Raw genomic sequence first — 27,775 nt, 5'->3', positions numbered from 1 at the left:
ATTTATACAAATTACATAATTCTGTACGTATTTACACACCATTACAGATTATCAAGTAAATAACACCAATTTTTTCAGATTTTTCTCCACGTGAATTTTAGTGCTCAAAAAAGGTGCCAGACTGACAGCACTAGAAAATGAACACTTCTCTTTGTCCACAGCACAGGAACAGCAGTAGTGCAAGCTTCCCCACTTTGCCTCATCAATTATCTTCACACTTGATTTAGAAGGATCACATGAGGAATGAAAGGGCATTTGAGTCTCCATGCCCATTCAGTCCCTGGCAAGGATGCTAATTGACACCCATATGATAGTGGTTTTGTTATGTGAACCTTGCTCCATTAGAAAACAAAACAGCAATAACTCACTTTACATAAGTGACCGAACAAACTTTTGTTCACTACTTGACATGAGCTGAATCTGAACCAGTGAACCCAAGATGAAAAGCTCTGTGGCCCACTGCCAACTCCCGGACTGTCCAGTCTCACAATAATGCCTATGTTAAATTCCATATTTACATATTTACATAAATTCAGTATTTACACACCATTATGGGTTACTTGAGTAAATTGGTTACAGTTTATTGATCAACTGCCATAAGCTCATAAAACATTTTTTTGTTTGTTTTTTAATCCTTTCTTTAAAAAAATACAAAAAATAAATTAAATAAAAACATGTTACGTGATATAAATGGTCTGATGATGATGACTAGATATCCTAGGAAACTCAACAATAAGACTCAGATCTGGTCTATTTCTGTGACCTCAACCCACGGCAATTTTAACCTTTGTCATGAATGTCCTGGTGTTTGTGGATTTACTGTACATTCAGTTATAATCCACCTTTTTGCACTTCAATTAAGTTAACTTCTCATGCTGAATGATGAACCTGATATGTCCTGGAAACTCACTCCTCCATTTTGACCAGACAGGTATTTAATACCTTCTGCTCACATGATTCAGTGTTCTGTTAACATGCCTCCAGACTCTCTGCCTGTTTCAGCAACAGCGAAGAGGGTTAAAAATAAACAAATAAATGATGTTAAGCTGTTATAAAATGCTGTAAATTCTTAAATAATAACATAGTCCCTACACAAATAAACAAATAGGCAATGCCTAACTATATCTTAAATCAACTAAGTTAATTTATATAGCTTTAGCATTCAAAAACAATTATTATAAAATGCCACGTTTTTATTTGATTTAGTTTAATAGTGGTGCGAGTCAAGACATAGCCTTTGCTACCTATTATATCTGGGAGCACAGAAAAGTCATGTGTCCATGACATAAGACATATTGCGTACTTTTATATCACAGACAATTGTGCATCAGAGCAAAAAAAAGGATTACTAATCAAATTTGAGTTAGAAAGTAAGTATAGCTACCTCAAAATATGTCTATGATCAGTCAGTCTCTGTATGCAGTTGGCTAGCAGTATTAATAAGGACCTATCTTTCTCCCAGTGGATTCAGTGACAAAGTGAAGTAAGATCAAAACTTAAGTGATACAATAATTATAAATTCCGTTTTGTTAAATATGCTAACATTTTCACTCCTTTTTCCTCAGAGTATTGTGAAAAATAGTCTCTTTCTGAATGACAAGTTCCAAAATTATTGCCAGTAACAATGTGTTTATGTGCTTAACATAAATGATACAAAATCCATATTAATTATATTACATATTGTAATCTCACTTATAGTTTATGAATATCTGAAGGTAACCTCAGGGAAAAAAAACAAGTATAATACTTTCCCCCTCATTGTCATTATTGATAGAGATTTATTAGTTTCATTTTGCAAGTTTTACTTTAAGAAGGGTGCTAATATCATGTATTATGACAGTTCACACTGAAAGCAATTTTCCATAAAAGATGTTACAATGACCCCTATAGAACTTGTATAATTTCATAGCAGATAATCAAGTGCACAAATAAACATGTTTACAAGAGAGATCCTGTTAACCTAGTTCTTGCCCTCTTAAACCATTCTGTGCTATCTGGGATAATCTTAATTAGTACAATTGTTGAGATTAGTTATGTTGTTTCTGGTGTTCCGCTTAAAAAAAAAAAAAAAAAGCATATTTATCATTTAGCTTTGGTATAATCTGCAGTAGTTTTTAACAAGTAAAGTATATCTCAACCCCTATATTTTCCACAGCTGTTAAGTTTACAATGATGGAATAAGTCACTTTATCAAAGAGGGAATATTACAGACACAGAATAAAAGTTGAAGACCCAGTTTTATCTTCTAGGGGTAAGCTATGAAACAAGCAGTCAGAAGAGTGAATACTCAGTGTCATGAGTGGTGTGCATACTTTTACAATAATATGGGCAAAGAATAGATTGTTGCTTTTAGTACATTAGGGTCACTAGAATTTTTTTTTTTTTTTTTTTTTTTTGTATCCATGCACCTTTTATATTTACTTGCATTAATTTACCACAGGTTCATAGTGGCCTTTGTGATTTTAATGCTTACATAGCCTAAAGCTTCCAAAATGCCTATCTGGCCTGTACATATTTCATTAAAAATAAACTCTCTATAATAAATAAATATATAAAATAAATAAAATGTTGCCTTTGGAATTTCTATAAATAAATTTAACTTTTTATTTTTTCACTAAGAGGTCTTTGCTTTAAACTCAATGGGACAATACCCAAAGAGCAGTTAACTGAAAAGTCTCTTGTTTAAGTAAGACTGCACCCTCCATGCCTTTATAAATGCAGCGTACACTTGAGCAGGCCACCAGCCAAAAATCCTGATGAATCAAAGTATGGCAGCTATGCTGATATATGATGAAACTGATCAAAAATTTAAAAGCGTGTCTATTTCCCAGCATGCATCAGTCCTTCTTCCTCCTTGCTTTTGCTTCTTTCTTTCTCTTTCACTCTCTCTCACTCTCACACACACTCTCTTCTCTCTCTCACAATAAATCAAGCGAGTGGGCATAGGCTGTCCTCCAGGAGGAGAAACCTTTAAGTGCAGAACAAAATCAGCATGTTCCATCCAAGCCTCCATCATACATTATGCATGCGACAAAGTTTGGCAACAGTGGAGCTGATGTGATGGCACAGCTAATCAATAAGAACCCACTGCATGAAACCTTTATAGTGGTTACTTTTTAAGGGCTCAAGTGAAGAAATTGTCTTTGTCAACTTTGGCTTAAAATATCCTTATATAGTTCAGGTACTTTCTCAGGGTCCACAGGTCTAGGTAAAAAATGTGTAAATTTTTGATGCCGTTTAGTCCTAGTCCCTTCTCTTGGAGTCCCATCTTTATTTAATGCAACATAATATCGTCTTCCAGTGTCCACATGTTTATATAGATTTGATGAATATGTATTATACCAGTTTTCTTCAAACTGCTCTCTGAATACACACTCCTGGGTTAATTTTTCCTGAGAATACAAAAGAAAAAGCAGTAAGGAAGCATACTAATTATAACTTTCTGTCCATTTAATACATGTATTATCATACTTAAAGGAAGCATTACAAGATTATCTTTCTTATCAATACCAGTGACTCATTTCAAGCATAGTGAAATGTGCTAGGTAAACATTCCTAATATTAACTATAGAAAAGATTCAACAGAGCTCCGCTAAAAAGCTCTTTCAATAACTTGGTTTAAAAAACAATAAAAATAGCAATGCTTTAATTACCACTCATTCTAAAGAGACAAGCAGCTCACAGCCAGGTGATGTTAAAGGACTTTTCTTAACAATCATTCTTTTTTTAATGCAAAGGATTTGAATTGTGAGATACAACATAGAGAAAACAGAATTGTTCTGTAGGTTTCAGATATAATTTAGTATCTTAAAATTCAAGTGAGTTTGTTCCAAAGTAATCAAAATACTTAACTGAAAGAAATACTATGTTAATATCTGTTACTTAGCTTATTAAAACAAAATATATGTTCTGACCAATTTACTAAGCAGTAATTATTCTTACAGATATGTAGGAGACCTAGATTTGTTTCTCTGTCTTTTGTTCTCTTTGCTCCTGATCCTGCAGTGCTTAGGCACAACTCACATGGGCATCAAAACAAAGGCTATGTCTACACTGCCGGTGGCACCACTGGCAGTGCAGGATCAATTTTGTGTGTTCGATTGAATGGCAGTAAAGACTCACTCAAATGAACCCAGAAGTCGACTCTGTAAATCCACCCCAGCAAGTAGCGTGGCCCTGCATCGACAGGAGGGCATTTCCCATTGGCACAGCAGAGACATCATGGTAAGCAGACGTTAGGAAGTCAACAGGAGATACGCAAGTTACTGTACAATGCGTGCATATCTCCCATCAACTACCGCCAAAATCTGCAGCCAGTGTAGACCAGGCCAAAGACTGCAAGATCTTGCCCTTTGATGGCTAAAGTAAGAAGAGCTGTTGAGCCAATAAACTCAAAATTGAGGGCCACTGCTCAACACACACCCTTCTGACTCACTAGGGAACAGTGTTGTCAAGCCCCTGAGAGAGCCACAAGACCTATAGAGTGAGGGAAAGAACTTAAGATAAGGAGAAAAGTGAAGAAGAGCCTCCAATATTTATAAGATGCAAAAAACTCTGAGACTCCAAGAAGAAAAAAGAATTTAGGGTCACTTTCGGCCTTAGAGTCATATGCACAATTCTCACTGAAATGAACAGGAGCCACATCTATTTCAAATTCTGTTCTCAGCTAAATTTGTGGAAATCCAGAGTAATTCCAGTAGAATCACTCAAATTATTCTGGAATTCCATCATGTAACTGAGAATAGAATTAGGTCCTAAAGGACAGACCCTCAGTTGTTGTAAATCAACATAGTTCCATTGATTTCAACTCAAGATCTGGCCTTCATAATTATAGAACTTCAATCACTATAATATTTTGCACAAATAATGATGATAATCCTTTGTATGTTATATGCATTTATTACCTTTAATCAGAAGATCTCCAAGTGTTTTGCAGACATTAACAAATTAAACCTTAACACATACCTGTGAAGTAGGTATTACACTCTTACAGATGAGAAAACAGACACAGAGTGACTTAAGTGAAATGACTTGCCCAAAGTCATGAAGGAAATCTGTGACAAAGACAGGAATAGAAACCATACCTCCTGACTCCCAGCCTTGGTCTTTAAGACCATGACCCGTCCTCTCCCACCTGTGAGCATCCTAATCACAATTTGTACACAACTTTTTAAGATGTTTTAACTATCATTTTTGGCAGTTTTGAAGACAATTTAATGAAATATTTTAGACATTTCAACGCTGCTGGGGGGGAGGGGGGGGGCGCCTAGCAAATGAAAAAAAAATAGTTTTCAATAAATCCTCAAGCCTCAGTGTGCCCAATCTTGCAACCTGCTACTTGTGTAAGATTTACTCACACAACTAGCCCCATTGACTCTAAATTGGGATTGCACCAATAACACATTTTTACTGAAATTTTTTAAAAGTTGAGAATTAAATGTGTTTTAGTAGCATCCCACAGCATACGTAGAACATTATACATGCATCTTCCTCATACTAGCCAAATAATCTTAAATATTGCTCGTGTCTTAACATTTCTTTTACTTTGAGTGATTTTTAAAATTACTTCGTGTTCTTTAATTGCAAAAGCAGATGCTGAGTGGTGTTGTATGCTGTGCCTTTAGCTCCACAGGGGACATGAAACTAATTCAAATTAAGTTTTCTGCTCTCTGCAGGGAATCAGATCACATGATATGCATTGTAGAATCAGTCCTTGTTAAAAATAGAGATCTTGATAAAATGGTATTCTGTCCTTTCTTGAATCCATTAATTATTTATTCACTTCATCTACATTTCATACATACTGAGAAATGGTCTTTTAGTACTCTCATAAATATAGATTTTTTATAAGCATTTTCCCATACTCACATACAGAGTTTAAAATAGTCTATCCTTTCATCTGGAAGGCTTAATCAATTATGACAACACTGCAGTATCATCAGACCTTGATTAAGAATTTATTTATTACACTGCATTCTGTATTAATTCTACATATTTTTCACCGTACAGTTTCCATTTTTATTTTATGAAGGTTTCAAATGTTTCCAGATTTTCCTTTTAGAACACCGTTAGGCCTTTTTTGTACCATATCAAGATATTAGTAATCTATTTAGGAAAAAATGGTATTAGATCCATATAGCTCACACTGTAATATTTTTCTTACTGGGATATGGGTGATCATTTATACATATATAAATAATCATATTTTCATATGAAATATGTATTTAAAATATCATGAACTGGTAAGTGTATGACAGTCTAGGACAGATGGAAATTTGGGGTTTGATCTACAGATTATTGCAGTAAATAGGCTTTCATCGACTTTGAAGGGATTTAGACAAGGCCCTCTATTAGCTAGTAATGACATTAACACACGACCAAATGCTGGCTGCATTTGATTCTGTCCTCCATATCCTTCCCACACCAAAATCCTTGGCTGCCAGAGCAGTAGGGGGTCATATAAGTACTTAGATAGAAATTGCTATAAATCAGTGTTGCAAAAATCTGTAGCAGTTTACACCCATATTATTAGTGCCTGGGCATCTTATTCAAACCAAAAGCACACAGGATTTAGGTGGAAGAGAATACACAGGAGCAGAAAATGATGCATGTATGCAGCAGTTTTGAGCAATAACATACATGAACCCACCTGGAATACCCTTTTGTCCTTCCAGTTCAGTGTGTGAAAGAGTCACTCAACCCTGAGGTTTAGGTAGGGAATTTTATTGGTGTTTGGCTGTGATTTTCTGAAAGTACATTGTGCAGATCCTGAAAGCAGAATTTGGCCTTAGAATACTCCATTACTTACCTGTGCTATGATCTGTAGGTTATTTAATTTTTGTAATTACTCATCTGCATGTACTTTACAGTACAATATGTTATTTAATGTCACTAGATGAATTCTGCTAGAGACTCTCTCTCTCTCTCTCACACACACACACACACACACACACACACACACACACGTGCACTTCAGTAAGGGAAAAGGCAGTTTGCCTTCACCAAACTGTTCAATTTGAGGGGCAAATCGTGAGGTCTTTACCAGTAAGGCTCTTCTCAAGATTTGACCTCAGAACTATACAAATTAGATGTCCCCCAATATACCATGTTTCCACCAAAGACAGTTTACAGAGTATTTCACTGTAAAGTAATACATTCTGATTTTACTGTATTTCCATGTTTTACCTCTTTTAGCTGTTAATATGATAAGTATCTTTGAACTATTTGATTATATCACATTGCCCAAGTGGTGAATGTGGATTTAATTCAGAAGTCTGCTAAACTGGTGCTTTGGAAGAAAATCTGGTGAACGTTAACTACTATGGAAACCCCATTCTCTTTTTATATATTATCCACTATTTAGCAATGGAGAAAACTGTAATTACAACATCAAAACTTTCAGCCAGCCTCATTAAAAGTAAGACTATGAATTAATAAAGCACAGGACTATAGGACACCACAATGAATGCTTGGCTAGATTATTTTTAAAATATATTCCTGTGGAGCAGCTAATTTAAAATGTATGGAAATAAAATACGTTTAATCCGTATGGGCATTATTCTGAAAATGACTACATTCTAAGGCTAACTACTTTTATTGAACAAATATTTAGTACTAGGAATTTGTGTTGCTTAGTAAATGAAATGAAGTACAGTATCCTGTGCAAAAATATTCTGTATATTTTTCACCCTCTTAAGGCCTGACCATTAGGGTTACATTTAAAACTGTATAATTGATTTTGAAATCTGGACCATTTGCCCCATCCTTACTAAAATGACAATAAACATGCCATTTATCCTGTTTGTTGTATACTCTTATTCCTGTGCAATGTATCATTTTGTCCTGCTTCACATAGACTACTACATTGATTTGAATCAAAGCAGACACTTTACATGTAAATGCTTAATCCAAAAGTCCCAGCACATTATAAAAATAATAAAATTTGATGTAGTCAGTGCTCTTTGTATATCTACTCTACATCACAACCATGGTAGTTAACCATCTCCTAAGAGTCATGTTTACAGATACATTCTTCCCTAAATATGTGCATGCAACTCCCATTAATATATCACATTAATGAAAGTTATGTGCACAATGAGAGGAAAACATAACTATACAAAATGTAATGACAAGGGCGCCCCCCTGCCCTTTTTTTTTTTTTTTTTAAAAGCATTTTCCTTCATTTTTTTTACTTGGAAACTAGGGTATTATATATAAAATTGGTCTCATACTCACTCTGAATAGGCTATTAAACATATTATCTGTACATATTACCTTATTTACTCTAACTGAAGAGCTATCATAAATATTACTGCAGCCATACACAGGGCTACTTTTTTGTCTGATCTCACATATTAAGCAGGATAGGTCCCTGGATGGAGGGCAACCACTAGAGAAACCACAGCTGTTGTTGGAAGTAGTACTGGTGACTGAGCAGTGTCACTTTTCCTTTTTAATTGGTGAACAGAGCTGAATAAGCACTTTAGCTGAATATATTATTTCATGCATGTTGCCATTTTTCTCTAACTAATGTGTTCAAACAATACCTTTGGCAATATTCAGCCAGAATGCTATCATACCTAATGCTATTTGTTAAATAATTTGACAAATGACAACAAAAATCTATCATAAAAGTTATTTGTCTTTTTAAAAATCTTTAATGCTGCTGAAACAATACCCAGCATGGTGGTAAGAGACATTGTGCTGCTGAAGGAGACAACCACCAAATAATATGTCAAATTGAAATTCAGGCCAGCTATGATCATTAAATACTCCATGGCACTTTTTACAAGAGCAGGGATGTTAGGCCATGTGTGTTGGCTGAATCCCAATTGGGTAATTACATTTTGCCTCTCTCAAGTCACCTTGTACTTTCAAATAGCTACAGTTTTAATTTTAGCTTCCTGTGCTAAAGTGTTGTGTACTGACAAACAATTGCCTTGTGTTGCACATGCTTGAAGGTTTTATTATGCTTAGATCTCCACTTAAACACATAGTACAGTAAGTCCAATGATCTGAAAGCATTTTAAAAGCATTATTGTATACATCTTCCACCCAAAATGATCCTAAAATGACCAGCATAGCTGTTAGATGAACATTGTCTGCTTGTTGGTGGTGTGAGCAGAAGGGCCAATGACTGACTGGACATAGAAACTGTGGTCTCTCTAGATGGGGGTTGTGACACAGTGGCAGAGAAAGCAGCGAAGCTTGCTGTTCCTTATATAAGGAGAAGATTTCAGCATAGATAGTGAAATCCTGGGAGTTCTGCCATTGACTTCATTTGATCCAAAACATCTCTCACACATACCCCAACTCCACAAGAAAGTCTTTCATTTTATTGACATTCACTTGATTTGAACTGCAACTTTCCTGAGGCAGACAAGTTTTTAAATATGTGCTCTCACTGGGTATGTAATCATTTATTTTAACAATGAAAATAACTCCAGTGCAGATGGATTCACTTCTGCCAGCAGTGACTTGCACCCCATACATTTATTTACTTGTTCTAATATTTATATATAGAAACATTTTATTATAGTCAGTTGAATGAAGTACATAAATGCATTTACTTCAGTGTTTGGATACTGAGATACTTGCAAACTCATCCACAGCTGGATGATCACGCTAAGGACCTGCCCAGGCTTCCATTGACAGTAATGGCAGAACTCCAAGTGGAGAGCCTCAGCTGGTATAAATTGTTATAGATCTACTGACTTCAAAAGTTGAAGATCTGCCCGAAATTCACTTGGGCAGGTTTAGGATTTGTGTTGTTTTCTTTACCAGTCATGCCTAACGAACTCAATCAGTAAGGAAAACAACCAAAGAGCCAAGTCTTGAGTGTTTTCCCACTGACTTCAGTGCCAACAGATTGGGATCATCTTGTGCCATACACTATTTATACCACTGACTTCTTTACTTTAAGGTTTCCTGCCACCCTCAAGACTTTGGCTGCCAACATTATCTGTGTATCTGATTCAGAACATTTGGCTGAAGGAGTCTCATTGAGCCCTTCCAAGAATTTGAAAACAAGGTTTACATATCTTATGTTATGCAAACTGACATAAGCCCAGTCTAATTTCTACTGAAGGCAGTAGAAAAATTCCCATTGACTTATTGGGAGTTGGATCAGGCTTGTAATGATAACAGGAAAATTAAAAAATTAAATGAATCATTTCAGACACATTCCGACTATTGAAGACTAAACTTGACCCAGGCCATCTTCGCTCCCCACATTCTATGGTGTCAAAAGACATCAAATATGTAAAAGCAGGAACATTGTCCTGCAATCATACAAATATATTTGGAAGAATATACATATACTATGTTGTAAGACATGGTAATATAACTTTACTTATTAAATACCTAACCAAACTGTTTAAATACAATGAATTATATATAAAATTATACAGACTGTTTCATCAGCGTTAGATAAAGTTATCCTTTAGAAGTAAAAATCAATGTTTAAAGAAGTCATATGACTCATAACATTTTGCCCCAATCCCCAAATAAAAATATTGATATAAAATAGTACATAAATAGTAGTAGCAATTTATAGAATTTAAAATATTTAATTTTAGATTCTTTCAGTAAAAGAGTTTGTGCACGCTCTGCTGAACTAGATTTCTAGGCCCCCGATCCTTCTACAGGCTCTTTGGATGCTTACCCGCACATAATACAGGATTGGGATCTTATTAATAACAGTATCATTCTAGAATCAACACAGTGGATGCAATTCAAACTTCAGCATTGGACAAGTTTTTAGGTCTATTAAAAAAATCACAGACTATTAATTTTGGACAAATCTATTAATTGAAGTGCAAAGTCCCCACTGGAGTTTGGCAAGATCTTGCTGTGTACTCTGTACCTGATGCTATATCTAATGTTAGTCTCCCACAGAATCTACTTGATGCCATTAAATGCAATCCTTTCATTGGTCAGTTCAGCAGAAATAAATAGATATTAAGGCCATTGCGTCACACTTGCACCAAGCCCCACCCCCCAACCATCACCACCACTTTTACCTGGCAGGATTCATTATTATCTTCTTAAATTTTAGCTGTTTAAAGATTATGTGTCTGGGTTTGTCAGCATCCCACTTTTTTGGCCTTACACTTTGGGGAACTGAAGACCCAATTTAAGTATTTCAGGGAGCAACTACTGAGAAAGCCAATAATATTTTTCCCTCTAAGTCAGTCAGTGATTCTTGATATACAAAGGTTGTTTCTTCTAGTTTTGTTTTCCAGATTGTCCGCATCTCTTCACATTTGTCCACTCCATATTTCCATGAAATGATCTCACCTTAAGATCATTTGTTTCAATAATTATTTTGTCATTCATTTTCTAGATAGGACATATGAGATTTAACATCAGAGTTCCCGCTAGAAAGGCCAGGAATATTTTCTGTGCTGTTGTGACTTAAGTTAGGCTCTCAGATGTGCAGCTGTTTCAGCCATCAATGACTGCTTAAACAAGTCAGCTGCCTTGGGTGTTTTGTTAACTTCTCTCCCCACCATCCCCATCCCCCGAAAACCAGTGGAATCTATCTTTAATTGTTCATAGTTTATCCTGGCAATTAATTGCAGCTTTGAGGACAGAAACTTCCTGTCAATGTGTCCAAAAAAATTATAATTTAAACAGAATTGGTGAGAGAGAGCAGAGACTAGGCAGCCATCTTGCTAGGCACCATCCAACACATGCCCCTCTAAATAAATTCAGAGCTCAAATTCCTAATTACAAAACTATTTTTAATCTTACCCAAGTAAAAAATAGCATTTGAAAATGTTTGTTTTGGACATTGTTTCCCCCACTTGTACACACTAAAATGGCTGAAAGTTTTCCTGCAAGTTTCCAAAATTCTATTATGACTCCAAGTTAAGCACAAGGGGTGAAATCCTGACCCTATTGAAGTCAATGGCAATACTCCTATTTACTTCACTGGGGATGGGAGGAGGGCAGCATAATAATTAGCTTATTATCTTCAGGCACTTCTAACATTTTGTAAAGTTCTTTCTTTACACTGCAAACTCTTCAAGGCAGGGATCATGTCTAAATGTAGTTTAATCAAGCACTTCACACAGTGAGGCCTTATTCCGATTGATATCTATGGATATTTCCATAATAATAATACAGATAACATGCCTGGGTCCAATCCCGTCCTTCCACAGAAGTCAATGGGAATTTTCTCACCGACTTCAATGATAGCAGCATGAGGCCAAAAGTGACTCCTCAGCCATACTTATATTGTCAAGACAGTGCTACCATAATAACATTAGTCTACTAAACTTTGCACTTTTAGTGATAAATACCATGGGCCAGGTTTCAGAAATGCTCAGTGTCTACAACTAGATCCAATTTTTCTTCAGTGATGAGTGCAGAGCACTTTTCAAGATCTGGTCTTCAATATCTAGTACAATGGCCAAAAATCTGCCTTTTAAAAAACAAAAACAAAACACAATCCTTATCTTGGCCAAACAGCTTTATGGAAAAAGTGGATTTGTTCCATAGTAAACTATTTCTAAACACTTTAATCTAGACATTAACTGTATAGTTATATATTGCCAGATCAGCATAAACATACATAGACTTCAAGGTCAAACATTACACAGACAAAACTCCTACTGAAGTCAATGGCAACCTGGTTTTTTAAATAATCTGTTATATCTGAAAAAAGATATAAAAGTGAAAATGAAAGTGATGGTTTCTCACTGCAGTGGAGCCAGAATGGGAGAGATAACAAGCTCGGATTGTGAACAGTTTCCAAGCACATTCTGTGTGTGTTTTTGCCTATATACTTTAACACATCACTAGTTTCCACTTCCTCATCTATTCTCTAATAACTTTTTCGTAAGACCTACTGTACAGTCTAGCATAAAGAACATTCCTTGCTCCAGAAAAGTTCAGGATTTGAATAGCTGGGAAGCAGCAAATCAGGAATGAGGTAAACTTTAAAATATACGTAGGGAAGCTCTGTTGGTCCCCAACTTTCATGAGAATCCAAAATTCAAACACACATTTTTAAACAAAGGGTTGGGAAAGGTCAATAAATCAAGGATTAAATAATACCCTGTTTTGGCTAATTTTAGTTTATTGTGTGTGTCTGTCATTTAACTACAAGGAATAATGCTACTACATGACTGGTACATTACATTATAAGAAGTTGATCATAGAATCATAGAAAGCAGGACCTGAACGAATCACTTCAGTTTTGTAAGACTATGCTCAGGCCTAGTCAGTACTTTTCCTTCCTAGTAACATTGGTGATTCACTAGCTTGTCCCTTCAAATCAATAGTGAACCAATGTCCCAGCACAATGACAGAGATTATAACTGTGATTTTTTGACAACACAACCAGGGCTAATTTCCAGTTTTACTAAAAAAGTGAATCTGCCCAGATTAATGAAGAGTTTACACCCACATTCTAAAAACTGTGTGTACAAGTTGATATGCTGATTTCAGCTGGCCCGGTACCCCCACACTCCAAAAGGTCTAGTACCCCCACACTACATAAATTCCTCCGTAGGTTACTAGTTGCAGCATCCTTCGATCTGCATCCACTCACCCCATATATTCTTGAGGAGCACCACGGGGCGATTAAAACTCCCCAAGTTTTAGCAGGGCTACCCCACGCAAATGCTATAAAAGTCATCTGAGAATCTGAAGACAGTCTAGAAACTTTGTAGCTAGGGAAAACCTGCCTAAGGACTGAGGATCATTGGACATCTTTCAGGCCTGTAAACTCAACAAAGATGGTGCCAGCAGCAGGGCAGGACAGCCTGCCCCATAACAGACAGAGAGAAAAGCTCAAGCTCCTCTCCCCTTCTCTCTCTCTCTCTCTCTCTCTCTCTCTCTCTCTCACACACACACACACACACACACACACACACACACACACACACCGCCAGCAACAAAATACCCTTTTAGAACTGGGGGTCAGGAGAAAAGCAGACACATCAAGGTGGCCCATCCCCCAACTCTCTCAGGAAAAGAGATGAGATGAGCACCTTTGGTGACACTAGAGCAGGGCAGAAGGCAGTATTGAAAGCCACTAGGCCACTGCCTAGAAAAATGCAAAGGAAAGAGGGGACCCTTGTAGGAGGGGGACAAATGGGGGTTGCAGGACTTGAAGTGAAGGAACAAAATTGCAACAGCTATACATTTCACATGAAACCTGTGAGTTTTCATCTGCTTTCATGCAAACCTGAAACTTCAAGCAAACTTGTCCTAATGAAACCTACCAGCAAAAGTCCACAACTAGAGATGATTCACAAAAAAAATGCAACATTTTTTTGATGAAAATAGGGTCAAATTTTTCATGATTAAGATGACCTTTTTAACCAAACCAGTTCTATTCATATCACCCTCAAACTAAAGCCACCAGATTCTGCACAATTAAGCCAAGCCTGGCATTGCCCTGTGAATCCCAAGCATCAACTGCCATTAAACATTACAGGGCACCTTTTAGAAGAATAGGAGTGTTAATCTGGGTGAAATGGCCAAATTCCAAGTTGGCTAATTGCCTCTGTCTATCTAAAATAACCCTCTCTGGTTTTCAGGCAGGGAAGCTACTCTTAACTCTGCCTCCTGAAAGTGCTTTTAAATCATCTTCTGTACCAGATGACTGGAGGATAACTAATGTAATACCAATTTTTTAAAAAGGTTCCAGAGGCAATCCTGGCAATTACAGGATGGTAAGCCTAATTTCACTACCAGGCAAATTGGTTGAAACTATAGTAAAGAACAGAATTATCAGACATATAGATTAACATGATTTCTTGGGGAAGAGTCAACATGGCCTTTGTAAAAGGAAATCATGCCTCACCAATCTATGAGAATTCTTTGAGAGGGTCAAACAAACGTGGACAAGGGTGATCCAGTGCATACTATGTACTTGGACTTTCAGAAAGCCTTTGACAAGGTTCCTCACCAAAGGCCCTTAAGCAAAGTAAGCAGTCATGGGATAAGAGAGAAGGTCCTCCCACTGATCAATAACTGATTAAAGGACAGAAAAAAAGGGTAGGAATAAATGGTCAGTTTTCATAATGGAGAGAGGTAAACAGCGGTGTCCCCCAAGAATCTGTACTGGGACCAGTGCTGTTTAACATATCCATGAATGATCTGGAAAAATAGGTAAACAGAGAAGTGACAACATTTGCAGATGATACAAAACTACTCAAGATTGCAAAGTACTTTGTACTTGACTAAGAGTTACAAAGGAATCTCACAAAGCTGGGTGACTGGGCAAAAAAATGGCAGATGAAATTCATTGTTCATAAATGCAAAGTAATGCACATTGGAAAACATAATCCCAACTATACATACAAAATGATGGGGTATAAATTAGCTGTTACCACTCAAGAAAGAGATCTTGAGTCAGTGTGGATAGTTCTTTGAAAATATCCACTCAATATGCAGCAGCACTCAAAAAAGGTAACAGAATGTTGGGAATCATTAGTAAAGGGTTAGATAAGATAGAAAATATCATAATGCTACTATATAAATCCATGGTATGCCCATACCTTGAATACTGCATGCCGTTCTGGTTACTCCATCTCAAAAAAGATAGTTTAAAATTCGAAAAGGTACAGAGAAGGGCAACAAAAATTATTAGGGGTATGGAACAGCTTCCCTATGAGGAGAGATTAAAAAGACTGGACTTTTTAGCTTGGGAAAGAGATGACTAGGAGGGGACATAATAGAGATCTATACAATTGTGACTGGTGGAAGTGGAAGTGAATAAGCAAGTGTTATTTATTTCTTCCTCTAACATAAAAACAACAGGTCACCCAATTAAGTTTATAGGCAGCAGGTTAAAACAAACAAAAGGAAGTACTTCTTCACACAACACACCGTCAATCTGTGGAACTCATTGCCAGGGGATGTTGTGAAGGCCAAAACTACAAGGCGGTTCAAAATAGAACTAGATAAGTTCATGGAGGATAGGTCCATCAATGGCTATTCACCAAGATGGACAAGGGTGTAACTCCATGCTCTGACTGCCAGAAGCTGGGACTGAACAACAGAGGATGGATCACTTGATAATTGCCTGTTATGTTCATTCCCTCTGAAGCACCTGGCATTGGCCGTTGTCGAAAGGCGGAATACTGAGCTAGATGGGCCATTATGCTGTGCAATGAGGCTGGTACATAATGACTTCCCTGCTTCCCATCCCATACATACCTGCTCTCACAGTGGTGGTGAAGTGATCCATCTGTATAAGAGTAAGCCTAAAGTATTTGGGATTTTTTCTGGATCAAAGATGCTAAGTGTTATTGCAAGGTGACAATATTATTTTCCACTAATGTCTTCTCTGTCCTGTTCTTACATATCTGCAGTGATGCTTTGACTACATACATAGCCTAATTGCTCTTAAGATCTTTTTTCCTAACATATAACCTAAACTTTTTCTCACTTAGTTTCCTTGCTCCTTGTCCTACCATTTGAGAGACCAAATAATTCTCTTTTTATTTACATTGTAACCTGAAAGGTATTTATGGAATGTGACATTATGCCCTCCTTACCTACACCAAGTTATTTTCTGTTGACTATGGAAATCTCTCTCCTCAAAATGTCTTATTCTCCAGTCTTTAGATTTCTTGTATATGTCCCTCCAAATGTACAGGAACAAACCACAAGTTCATATAACATCCCAGCTGCAGTCCTGACAAGATGTTGTAGAGAAATATATTACCTTCCTAGGTAATACACACACACACTATAGTATATCTCTTCAAACACACACCATTCTTTTGCCGTGCAAGATAATGCTTAGTTTTCTATAGATTATTTCACATAGGTCTTAATCAAATCAGCTATTTTATAGACAGGCAATTTACGGACTGAACCACAAATATTTATTTCCACTTCCAGTAATAAAACTTAACTTACATCTATACTAAATCTCATCTTGTTGCATATGCCCTATTGTGAAGAGGAATCATACTGAGTCATCTCTACATGCTGAGAAGGGGAGTCAGCATGAGTGGAAGGGAGTAAGGAGCTACACAGAAGGAAAAGTTGCTACAGAGCACCCTCCCAACTAGAACTACATCTGGCTTCTCCCTGGATACACAAACTCAGTTTTGCATGGCCAAAGCCAGAAAATGGGAGTGAAGAGGAAGACTCTGAAAACAGGTACTCTACATAGCATGTTCCTACCTGAGAGCAGCATGTTATGAAGAAAAATCGTTTTACAAGCATTTAAGGTTTTCAGTGTTATGATGCAAAAGAAGCTCCTCCTTTTGAAGCTTACATATTGTGAAGAGGGGTGGACAAACAGCTGTTGGGAGTCTAACCAATAGGCAGTGCTTTAGGAAAGCCAAGGGGAGCCTGGATAGGTTAAGATTTGCCAAAATTGACACTGTTGTTCCCAGAGATCTCTTGCCATCTGTGAGAACTATCAATAGTCACACACCCTGGGTGTTCCACTCTGCCACTATCTCATCTCCAGTGGCACTAAAGATATCTCAGGATAAGGCCTCCCATTCCATGTCTTTTAACACACAAACGGGAGGATATGGGCCTTAAGGCAGTTGATTTGAAGTACTGGACACATTTCACACCTTTTATAATGTTCACCCACAGAGATATTTCAATGTAAATATATATTCTTCCCACTGAGTGCAACTACAGTAGCAAAGTTAGCATCTGTAACAGTAACGGCCTGCAGAAATGCACCTGCCTTGGTCCTATTACACTAATGTAGACTAGGCACTTTTGACATGGTCATAAAAACCTACTTTTGAGTCCTGTCTCCACTAGTGTTTGTACTGTAGCGGGTAGTTGCTGAAATATGGGTACTAATTTTGCTAGTGTTGACAAGGCTTTTGAGTATCATAACACTGAGTAGCTATTAGAGCTTAAGTAATACAATTTGATTACTATCAATCTTCATTATGCTGCATTTCTGTAGTATAACAGCTCTCTTGTCATCCATTGAAAAAACTGAACTTCCTAGTCTAGCCCTATATTTGGAGCCCTTCAGAATGGAGGATATGCCATTTTTTTAAATATATTGGACTTGGTAAGTATTAACTTTGAAGAAACATTTAACAAGAAGTATTTTCACTAGTTCAGTATAACATTAGAATAGAAGCATAGAATACAAAACTAACATGGAAAAGTTCTGTCCCATTACTAAAATGAACTTCCCAAACCCATTTATTAAAGCCTCGTCAGTAGAAATTTAAAAATGACTCCTTTTTTTTCCTTTTGTTATCCTTGGATATTTGCTTTAAATAAAATCTGAAAACTGTAGCATAATTTAACTGGTTCATTAGACATACTCTATGTTTATCTGTTTAAACGATTCACCTCATGAACTGAAAATCAGTAATATTACTGTTATTTTGCTGCATAATTGAGCCATATAACTGCATCCTGACTTACCTGGTTCTTTGGACTATTGATCAATTGCACAATAATTATTTCTTAAGATTGACACACTGTCACTACTCATGTATTTACTAATCATGGGCATTGTTCCCATCCCTTCTCTTTATCAGTCTCTTTCCCCTTCCTCCCCCCACTTGCTCTATATTCTGTCCCTTTTGTCTTCCCCATTCTATTGTCTCCTCTCTTCCTCCTTCCTATCTCCCACTCCTTCCTAGCTTTGCCAATTCTCACCCCACATCTTCATCTTCCCTTGAGTCCCCTCTTGGTTTCCAGGGATATCTGCCTCAAGCCTGATCCTCCCTCCATTTTCCCCTTCCTGCCTCCCACATCCTGTCTGCCCTTCTGGACTCTCCCTGCCCCACTTCCCTCCTCCTGCTCCATCTACCCCCCTCCCAAAAAAAAAGAAGCAATCATCCCTGACCTCTCTCTCTCTGCTCTAACAGAACATGGTGTCAGACAACAGAACACGAAACCTGGATCTCCCTTGGACACCACTCTACTGCACCTCTCTCATGTGGAAACTTCTCCTTTTCTACACATTCCCTATCCCAAATTGTCCCCAACAGAACATGTGTTGGGGTCACTGGGCTTCCCCCTCTCCTGCTCTTACTGCTCCCAGCCACTACATCACTCCTTCAAACAACATTTCATCTGATTCTTCTGACGTACCCCCTCCCTGTAGCTGTCACCCACTACCCACATCCCTCCTCCCCAACCTCTCACTAACTGACTGCTGACTCTCCCATCTCATCCACTGACTCCCTTCATGCCAAACTCTCCACCACCTTCAACTCCTTCGTTCCTATCAATGCAATGCTTGTCCCACCAATCCCTAGCTCTGGCTCATCATCAGGAACTGCTTCCTCCTGCCTCTGAAGAAAGCCCAGTGACTACACAACCTTCTTCCATTCTAGTCATGTTCTCTCCTTCATCAGTCCTGCCACCCTCCTTCTCAAGTAGCACTATTTCTTCATTCCGACCCCCACACTGAAAATCTCATGCCCCTCATCACCATTTGTTCCTCCCTCTTCAAACCACCCCTCACTCCTGCCCCTCTCTCTCCACAGACAATCTTGCCAAGTTTTCAAAACAAGATCAACAGACTTCTTTTCCTCACTTTAGGCCCTACATAATTTAGTCTCTGCCTATCTCTCCATTCTTAGAACTTCTACTACCCCTTCCAAGTATGATAACTTTCATCACCCATTTGTCTGTTTCTCCATACACCCCTTATCCCTGAAAAGAGCTCCTCCAAAGTATTCACAAACCAGCCATCTTGTCCTACTTTAAATCCCTCCTCAAGACCCACTTCTACTGTAAATGGCCTGTTAGCCATGATCATGTATAAACAAGAGACATTAAAACGTCCTGAATGCTATCATTAAACAAAAAAACCTTGCAAGTTGTAGTCTATCTACATAATCACTCTTCCTTGTCACTGTTACCCTAGTCCTCCCCACTTGTTTCTTACACCAGCTTGGTCCATCTTGTCTTAAATTAGATTGTGAAATATTTAAAGCAGAGGCTATCTAGTACTATGGGTTTGTATAATGCCTAGCACAATGGGGCTCAGATCTCATTAGGGCTTCTGGGGTACTGCAATACTACTAATAATTAACACAATCTGATGAAAAGCAAAGAATATGATTTTCTAAACCGGTAAGGAACTTACCGAGCCATACAGTTCTCCTTTTTCATTCATTCCAAGGTAGAGTCCACTATCTACCCCTCGAATGCTGACCAGGCCCACTGCTATACTGATGAATTCCAGTATACCTGCAAAATACAGAAGAAAAAAATATATACAGGTTGTTTCCATTTAAAGATGTTTTGCTTTTGTTTGATCACTAATTGACAAAGAGATATTATCAGAATTGTTTTTCCACTTTAGAGTTGTGTCTTCAACAAGCTGGAGAACTATTAAGTGTGTTATTTTAAAATACACAGTATGTGAAACGGTTAACTCTCCTAGGCCTTTACTAGAATGATGCATTGCAGATAGCATAAGGGTGTCAAGCCAAGAGATTATTCTCAACCTTTCCCAGCATCTTTTTAAACAAAACTCTATAGCACGGTCAAATTACACAACGTTTATCAGTATTCTGATTTGCACCACCAGTAAATTCAAAGAAAAATGTAAAGTATTAAGATAGATTATTTTATCATGTTAATTTTGGCTATGAAGTTTGTTTTACCAAATAAATCCATGAAAACATGTTTTAATTAAAATTGTAAGAGGAAATTAAAATGTTGCATGTTTGCTATGAGACTTATTTCCAAGCATCATTAAAAGAAGAATACATACATGAAAAGAAATCTACTCACAACATGGTTCTCCAAAAACTTGAGAAATGGAAGTCTGAGGTGCAGTCCAGAGCCTCACACACATTTGTCTACAAACTGCTCATCTAAATCTCTGAGATGGGATTTTTACTCACCCCAACTTTGAAAATTAAATTATTCCTGCTCTAAATAATCACACAAATAATTTTTGTACATTTTACATTAATGTCCTAAAGAGGCATTTGTGCACTACAGATCAGAATGTTCTGCGGAGAAGCATTGCTTCTGCAAACCTCCCTATGTTCAGTGTGCATGTGCATAGTACAGCAAGTATCTGCATCAAACACCACGTCACCTGCTTCTGGGTTTGCCCCCTCCCCTCTCTGCAATTGCTTACCTCATCAACGAGGATGCTACCACCCAAGACTTGTACAAATCTAGAATTTCAGTGGAACAAAATAGACAGTTTTTCATTTTGGAATATTGGTGCAAAACTATTATGATCTCATAATAACTCTACTGCAACATTAATACAAAAGCAGCATATTACTGTATTAAGCTACTTTTTTAGCCATATAATAAAATGTAAAGTAGCATTTGCAATAAATTGGTAGACTATGTGTGTGTCCAGGGGTCTCATCTGGCTAATAAAAAGAACTTTTATGGATTTTTGAACAATTAATTTTTCATCTCTCACAAAACAGTCTGTGGGCTAATCAATAACAGGCATGAGCCACATAAATCTAATAAAATATAAGTCAAAGCCTACGGGAAAACTTTGTGGCCAAGATAATGTAAAGATGAAATGTATTCCCTGTAAGGGACTATTGATCATTACTTTACATGTTATTCAGCACTACACAGTAAGCTTACAGTTTTGATAACCCTGACATATTAAAGCCTACATATTTTAAATTGCTTTGTACATATGTACACAAAGAGAGGGCTTCACAAATGTTGTGGGAAACCATTTGGTACTTACGGAATTTTGTCTTTGAAATAATGAAAAGAGGTGGTATACAACATACAGTATTTATGGTGGTATGTCAGACACAATTAGTCCATTGAAACAATTAAAACTTTCCCCTTATTGTTGCATTTATAATACTTCCAAATCTTGTTAATGATGCTTCTTCTGTTAAGCTTTCACTGAACTATCATATTACTTGATATACATTACCAAGGAATTTTAAATGAGGCCAACTCTTATATTAAATGTATAGCATTCCATATTGTAGCACTAAATTAGTAGCGTGGAGCATGTATAAAAGTACAGTATGACCTTAATTGCTACTTTAATTTCAAATATTTAGGTGCACATTGCTGACTGTCTTGGGAGAGACGGGGGACTGCTGTCATATGTTCTACTGCAAGCAGTAGCAAATTTTTCAAGGTAACTGGCAATGAACACCCACATATTTGACATTACAATAAAGCCATCTGAATATTTTAAATATACAAGTCCATTCACAACTAGTTTTATGTTATGCACTAGAGGCCTTCAAAAGATTATTCTGGGCCTACCCCTGCAGTCGTTACTCAAGCAAAACTCACATTGACTTGATTAGGAGTTTTGCCATTTAAGGATTGCATGATTTGGCCCTATGCCCTTGTGAATATTTTCACTTTATAGTTTGTATAATGTACATGTAGTACTTACAAGCTGAACCACATATTAAATAAAAAGGCATATTTTCCCTTCAAAATTAAGCTGACCCAATCCAAAATCCCAGGCCAGAATAGTTCTGAAATTTGAGGCTTGGGTCCCATGTCAAAAATCTGACAACCTCCAAAATGAGGAAATACACATTTTGAGAAAACTAAGCACCTTATACTCAGACACTGAACATTTCCACTTTGAGGCAGAAGCCAACTTCTGTCTAAGGAAGTTGGGAAGAAACTTCTCCTGTGGGAAGGTTATTCCATAAATGCCTACATCAGTGTTTCTTGCACCTTCCTCTGAACAATCTAATACTGGAGCAAGTTAGAGATACTGGAACAGACAGACCATTGGTCTAACCATGTATGACAAGTCTATATTCCTACCAGTGCCATAGGAGGAGGGTAGGTACACTTTTTGGAGAATAAAGTCAACTTTTATCTAGTCAAAATAGAATAGAAGAGATTGGACCTACGAATGTATTTTCCTTGTCTTTAAATAATGAACACCTTTGCAGCTAGGGACTGTATTTTTCCAATCCTCTGTACATTTGTCTTTCATTTAAAATAGTTATTTTTCATATTTCAGGACTGAGGCATATGTGGCCTTCCACTTAACACCCTAAAATGTCATAAATCACTAATACACTAAATAAGCATCATAGTCATCAGTGACTTATTTGTGAAATTTCCAGAGAGAAGGTAATGAGGTGCCCAGCACAGAGGAAAGAAGCCACAAAGGACTTGGAGCCAAAGAGCTAGGTAAATAGCACTGTGCTGTAATATATTTAGCAAGTGGCAATGCTACCACAGGAAAAAAAAAAGAGAAGAAAAAGGATACACTCCCTGGCTGTGAAGTTACGACTCATGAAACATAGTTCAAAGTGGGGGAGGGAGAAATACAGGGGAGAGAAAGACAGGGGATGATTTCCCAGTCTTTCCCCCATCCCTACAGATCACTGGAACAGCCCTGCTGCTGCAGCTTCTGTCCCTGACACCTACTGTCTGCTTTTGGAAAGCTCTGAATTTGGCACTCAGCTGGAACAAACATTTCAGCTGGGATATATTGCCTGCCAGTCACAGCTGTCACCTCGCTCTTCCTACACTGCCACATTAGGCCAATTAAAACACCAAAGAGCAGATACAACTCCCCAGGAGGCAGGAGGGCCCTCAGGCTTTGACACAGCATATTAACCCTAGATAACATTAAATAGCTGGCAAAATTGCTGATTTTATTGGTCAGTGGCTGCAACTCAGCTGTAGTTCCAAGGATGCTGAGTTTTGTTTTGGTTACTGCATTTAGGCCTTACAACGTTAAAGGTGGTGGTGCTGCTGCATCATCGTCACCACATACACAGAGCAGCATGTCACTAAGTGGGAGGAGGAGGGATGAGAAAACAGGAAGATCTTTTTCTAAGAGGTTTCCTTTCCTGTCTCCCTTGTTGTTTTTTCTCATCTAGGCCCCCTGATCTGCAGTCCTTACTCAGGCTAGACGCCCCTGAACTCCCTGTGAGTTTTCCTTGTGCAAAGACTGAACAGCCATCTGTCTTGGATGGTTTAGACAACAATTCCTGACTCTTGGCAGGGAATTAGACTAGATGACCCTTGCCATCCCGTCTAACCCTATGATTCTAAGACTAAAAGATGGTGCTTGCTACCTGCAGTCTTTCTCTACAATGCCAGCCCTCTCCCAGCCCATTCCAAGAAGAGGGTGGAGAGGGTAAAAAAAAAAAAAAAAGAGACACAAGATCCCATATACACAGCACCAGGAACAGGAGGAGTAATAGCGAGAAGCTGCTTCTTCCACTCCTGTTTCTGGAGCTATTGTCTGCACACACACACCGCCCCCATCCCCGTTCAGCCAGGCGGGCAGCAGGTGAAAGGGTGTCAGTCACATGAACTGCAGCCACTGCCAAAGAGATCGCTGCAGAGATGCTCTAGCTCAGGCCATGCAGCACCTTGTGACCATTTGGGCGGGGGCAACTTAGTGAACTCCAGGGGGAAAGCCCACTAGATTTATTGTCCCCGGCTTTGGCGAGCACCTCCGCCCGCCCCCTCTCTACATCACAGGCTCAGCTCTCGCTGATCCCGAAGTAGCTGTACAAAACACACTGCGCCCACACACACCTTTCTCCTGAACAAAACTCGGATCGCAAGCCTAACACAGACGCAGCGGTCACGGGTGAGTTCTATAGACCGCCGAGTGGCTGGTTTGCAGGAGCTTCCTCTTTTCCTTGCTGCTGGTACAGATGCTGATGGCTGCGCTTCTTCGTGGCTGCGGGTCCCACAGCGGAGGTCACCTCTCAGAAGCGCTACCTCTCCCCCCCGCCCCCAAACTGCATATTCCTGGGTTTTTAATGCTGTGCATGCAGCACGGTGCTGACGCAAAGGGCGCGCCTCTCCCTGTTACGGAGTTACTGGATTTACAATGACTCCACTGTCTGCCAAATGCCCTAGACCAAAGGAGACTGCATCAAAAAAAAAAAATCCTGTGTCACCCCAGAGAGATAAGGTTTTTGATCATATGGGATCGCATTACGGGACGGGGGGGGGGCGGGCGCTAATTCTGCTGTCACTGCGCGATTTTTTTTTAAAAGGAATACATCTGTCTGTAGAAATACAAACTATTAAGGCGAGCTGGATTTGTTGTATGCCATGGGCGCACATCCAAAATAGCATCCCAAAGCAGACTTACTAGCCGAGGGCGCTCCTGGGCAAAGGGGGGGCGCCCAGAGCGCACGTGGGGGGAGGGGGATAGTTTACGACCAGCCTCTGGTCCCTTTTGTCCTGAGGAACTTCTTCCTGGCTCTGTACCTAAGCACCCGCTGCCAGCTCCCACCCCAAGCTCCACTGTGTGATCCGGTTAGCTCCGGTCCAGGAACGGCCTGGCTACAGGGCGGCATAGGACGTTCCTGACCTAGAAGATGGGCGGAAGACTTCAGCGTGCTCAGCATTTCTTCTGCGCCCTCCCAGCCTGGCACTGGCGGTGCCACCCAGCCCTTGCACACGTGCAAGGAGATAACGCCTCCCCACAATAAGTCAAACCAGGACACCCTCCCCCCCCTTACAGCACCCCGGGGCCCCACCCGCCACGGCCACGCTGCAAACAGGCAGGAGGAGACAGTCCTTCCCCCCCCCCCTTGTCGAACTGCTGCCTGTGAGCTCCGACCTCCGCTGAAGCGCCGCAGTGCTGGAGCAGCGGCGCCCCCACCCCTACGGGCTGGAAAGCCCAGGAGGTTCGAACAAGGCGGTCCCCGCAGCGCTGGGCAGCACCAGCCGGCGGCGCCCCTCCGAGCGGCGGGAAACCGGTGGGTCGTAGGACCCGGCAGAGCCCCTCCTGCTGCGGCCCAGGCCAACGCGCGAAGGAGCAGCGGCGGCCGCCTTACACCTGCTAGCGGCGTGAGTCCGCCGGCCGCCGCCGCCGCCGCCGGGCTCAGCCAGAGCGAGGACAGCCGGCCTCGGCACCACCCCAGCCGCTTGGTGCACCAGCTCCGGCCTGGCACTCAACACACGGGGACCTCAGCCCCGCCTGCGCCCTGGCTTTCTAACGCTGGCCTGTGGGTGAGCCCCCGGAAAGAGGGAGCCGAGGGAGAGTGCAACCATCAGGCAGCGATGCCTGGTCAGCCCGCTCTCAACTTTCCTCCGGAGTTTCGGTGCAGCTGGAAAGCCCAGCTGTATTCCCTTGGTATTTGATTATACATTTTATTGCTTTCAGCCAGACAGTGGATGTTACTGCCTCTGTACGTCAATCTTTTAGCAAAAACAACCATAAACCAAGGCGCGTCCTACCCGTTTCCTCTATTAGCTGCTGCTAGCCCGGAGAGGTGTGTGCTGCCGCTGTGCTGGATTGAAGGAGGGCGTTCAGGAACAACGCTACACTATCAGACAAGAAAGTCTGACACCGGCTGATAGACGGTGACGATGCATGTTTGAATCCTCAGTCCTCCCTCAAATACCTGGGGAGATCATCCCTTACCACCACTGGTATTATCTAAACAGCCCCACAAAGCAATAAATACAGTTTAGATCTCGTTCGACATCTGGCATTAAAACTTGAAGGGGGGGGGGGGGGAAAAACCCACCACAGGACTTTGTTTTTACGACCTAATTTAAGTGCTGTCAGGTGGGTTCACTCACAAGTTAACTCCTTCCAACAGCCTGGAAGCCTGGCTAGTGGGGAAGGCATTACTTTCCCCCACCCTCCTCAAAAACCAATAAGTCACTCTCCCTCCAAATTGACTCGGCTACTTTTATATTTGCACCCGAGTCTTCAAAATTGCATTGGCAGGAGGGTAGTTCCAGGCCCATTTGACTGTGTACGCGCGCGCACAGGCTCTTAAAAGTGGATGAAGGCATAAGCCCTCCAGTCCTCAATGCTGAGTCACAAATAGCGTCCTCTGGAAATGAAATCCAAGGAATGCTCTTTAAAATTAGCTCCTAGCTTTACACACACATGGCTCACGAAGCCACATTTTGCTGTATGCTTATGGAAAATGACGAGCAAGGGTCTTAACTGGATACCTGCGAGCACTCGCATTCCTACCTCCTGGAATGTATCATCACTATTCTCATTTCATGACTAAGGTCTTGTTTTATGCACGCAGAGACCATTCACAGAGAGGCAGGGAGGGTCTGCCGGTAGATCCCTTACTGGGAATCAAAAGAATACGATTATAATTCAGTAGTCTACTTATGAAGATCTTTAAAAAAAAAAAAAAAATCCTTCCGTGAATGATTACAGACTGAGAGCCACTCCCTTCAGGAAACTCAGTGGATTTTAAATTGTAGTGGTTACTGATTAAAAACCCTTTAAACTCGTGAAATCAGCCCATTCCGTAGACACGTCTCGAACAAAACAAAACAAAAAAATCTCTCCCCCCTTAAGCATAACTTGGAGCTAAGAAATATTACGACTAAAAACACCGTGACTTGGTAAGTGCCGCTGCTTTGACTGCTGCAGTTGTGCCGCCCGCGTATCTCCATTTCCGTACACATTTCTTCTGAGCTGGCCCGTCATAACAATAACAATAAATCATCCGCTCCCGTCTCATTCCCCCCCTCCCCCGTCTTTTATTAGTTCATCACATTATTTCATCACATGGCCACTAAAGGGTTAATGATAATACCTACCAAATCTGCTGTGGTCTTGCCTGGTTCCCTGGATAGTACCATTGGGGAAGATTTCTAAATGAAATCCAGTCCTGCAGTATAGCTGCCTCCGCCTGAGGATCCCCTTTAAATGGTCCAAGTCCGTGACTGCAGGCCCCCTGGGTAGCCCACCTGCCTCAGACTGACCCAGGTGGTCACTTAACAAAACCGGACTATCCACCGGCAAAACGGGCACATTCCCAAAGGGTACTGCATCCTGCACACCGAAATAGTTCCCAACTTCACCTAAGGGAGCCATCAGAAGATTCTGCTTTTAGAGAACAAGAATACACAA

The 27,775-nt window shown here is 39.7% G+C and overlaps 1 protein-coding gene across 1 annotated transcript; it reads right to left on the bottom strand.

The window, feature by feature from the left end:
* On the bottom strand, positions 1-27,775 carry FGF9 (fibroblast growth factor 9). The gene is made up of 3 exons (XM_067562867.1): positions 27,463-27,775; positions 20,063-20,166; positions 1-3,392 (listed from the first exon to the last, which is right to left on the bottom strand). The coding sequence occupies exons 1-3, from the start codon at positions 27,737-27,739 to the stop codon at positions 3,147-3,149; spliced, it is 627 nt and encodes a 208-aa protein (XP_067418968.1). The 5' UTR covers positions 27,740-27,775; the 3' UTR covers positions 1-3,146.

This window comes from Emydura macquarii, unplaced genomic scaffold, assembly GCF_026122565.2.
Source record: "Emydura macquarii macquarii isolate MOO-44397 ecotype Brisbane River unplaced genomic scaffold, CSIRO-AGI_Emac_v2 contig_2473, whole genome shotgun sequence".
NCBI classification, from domain to species: Eukaryota; Metazoa; Chordata; order Testudines; family Chelidae; genus Emydura; species Emydura macquarii.
The sequence above is the reverse complement of the archived record's forward strand: the minus strand, read 5'-3'. Positions and strand labels throughout refer to the sequence as shown.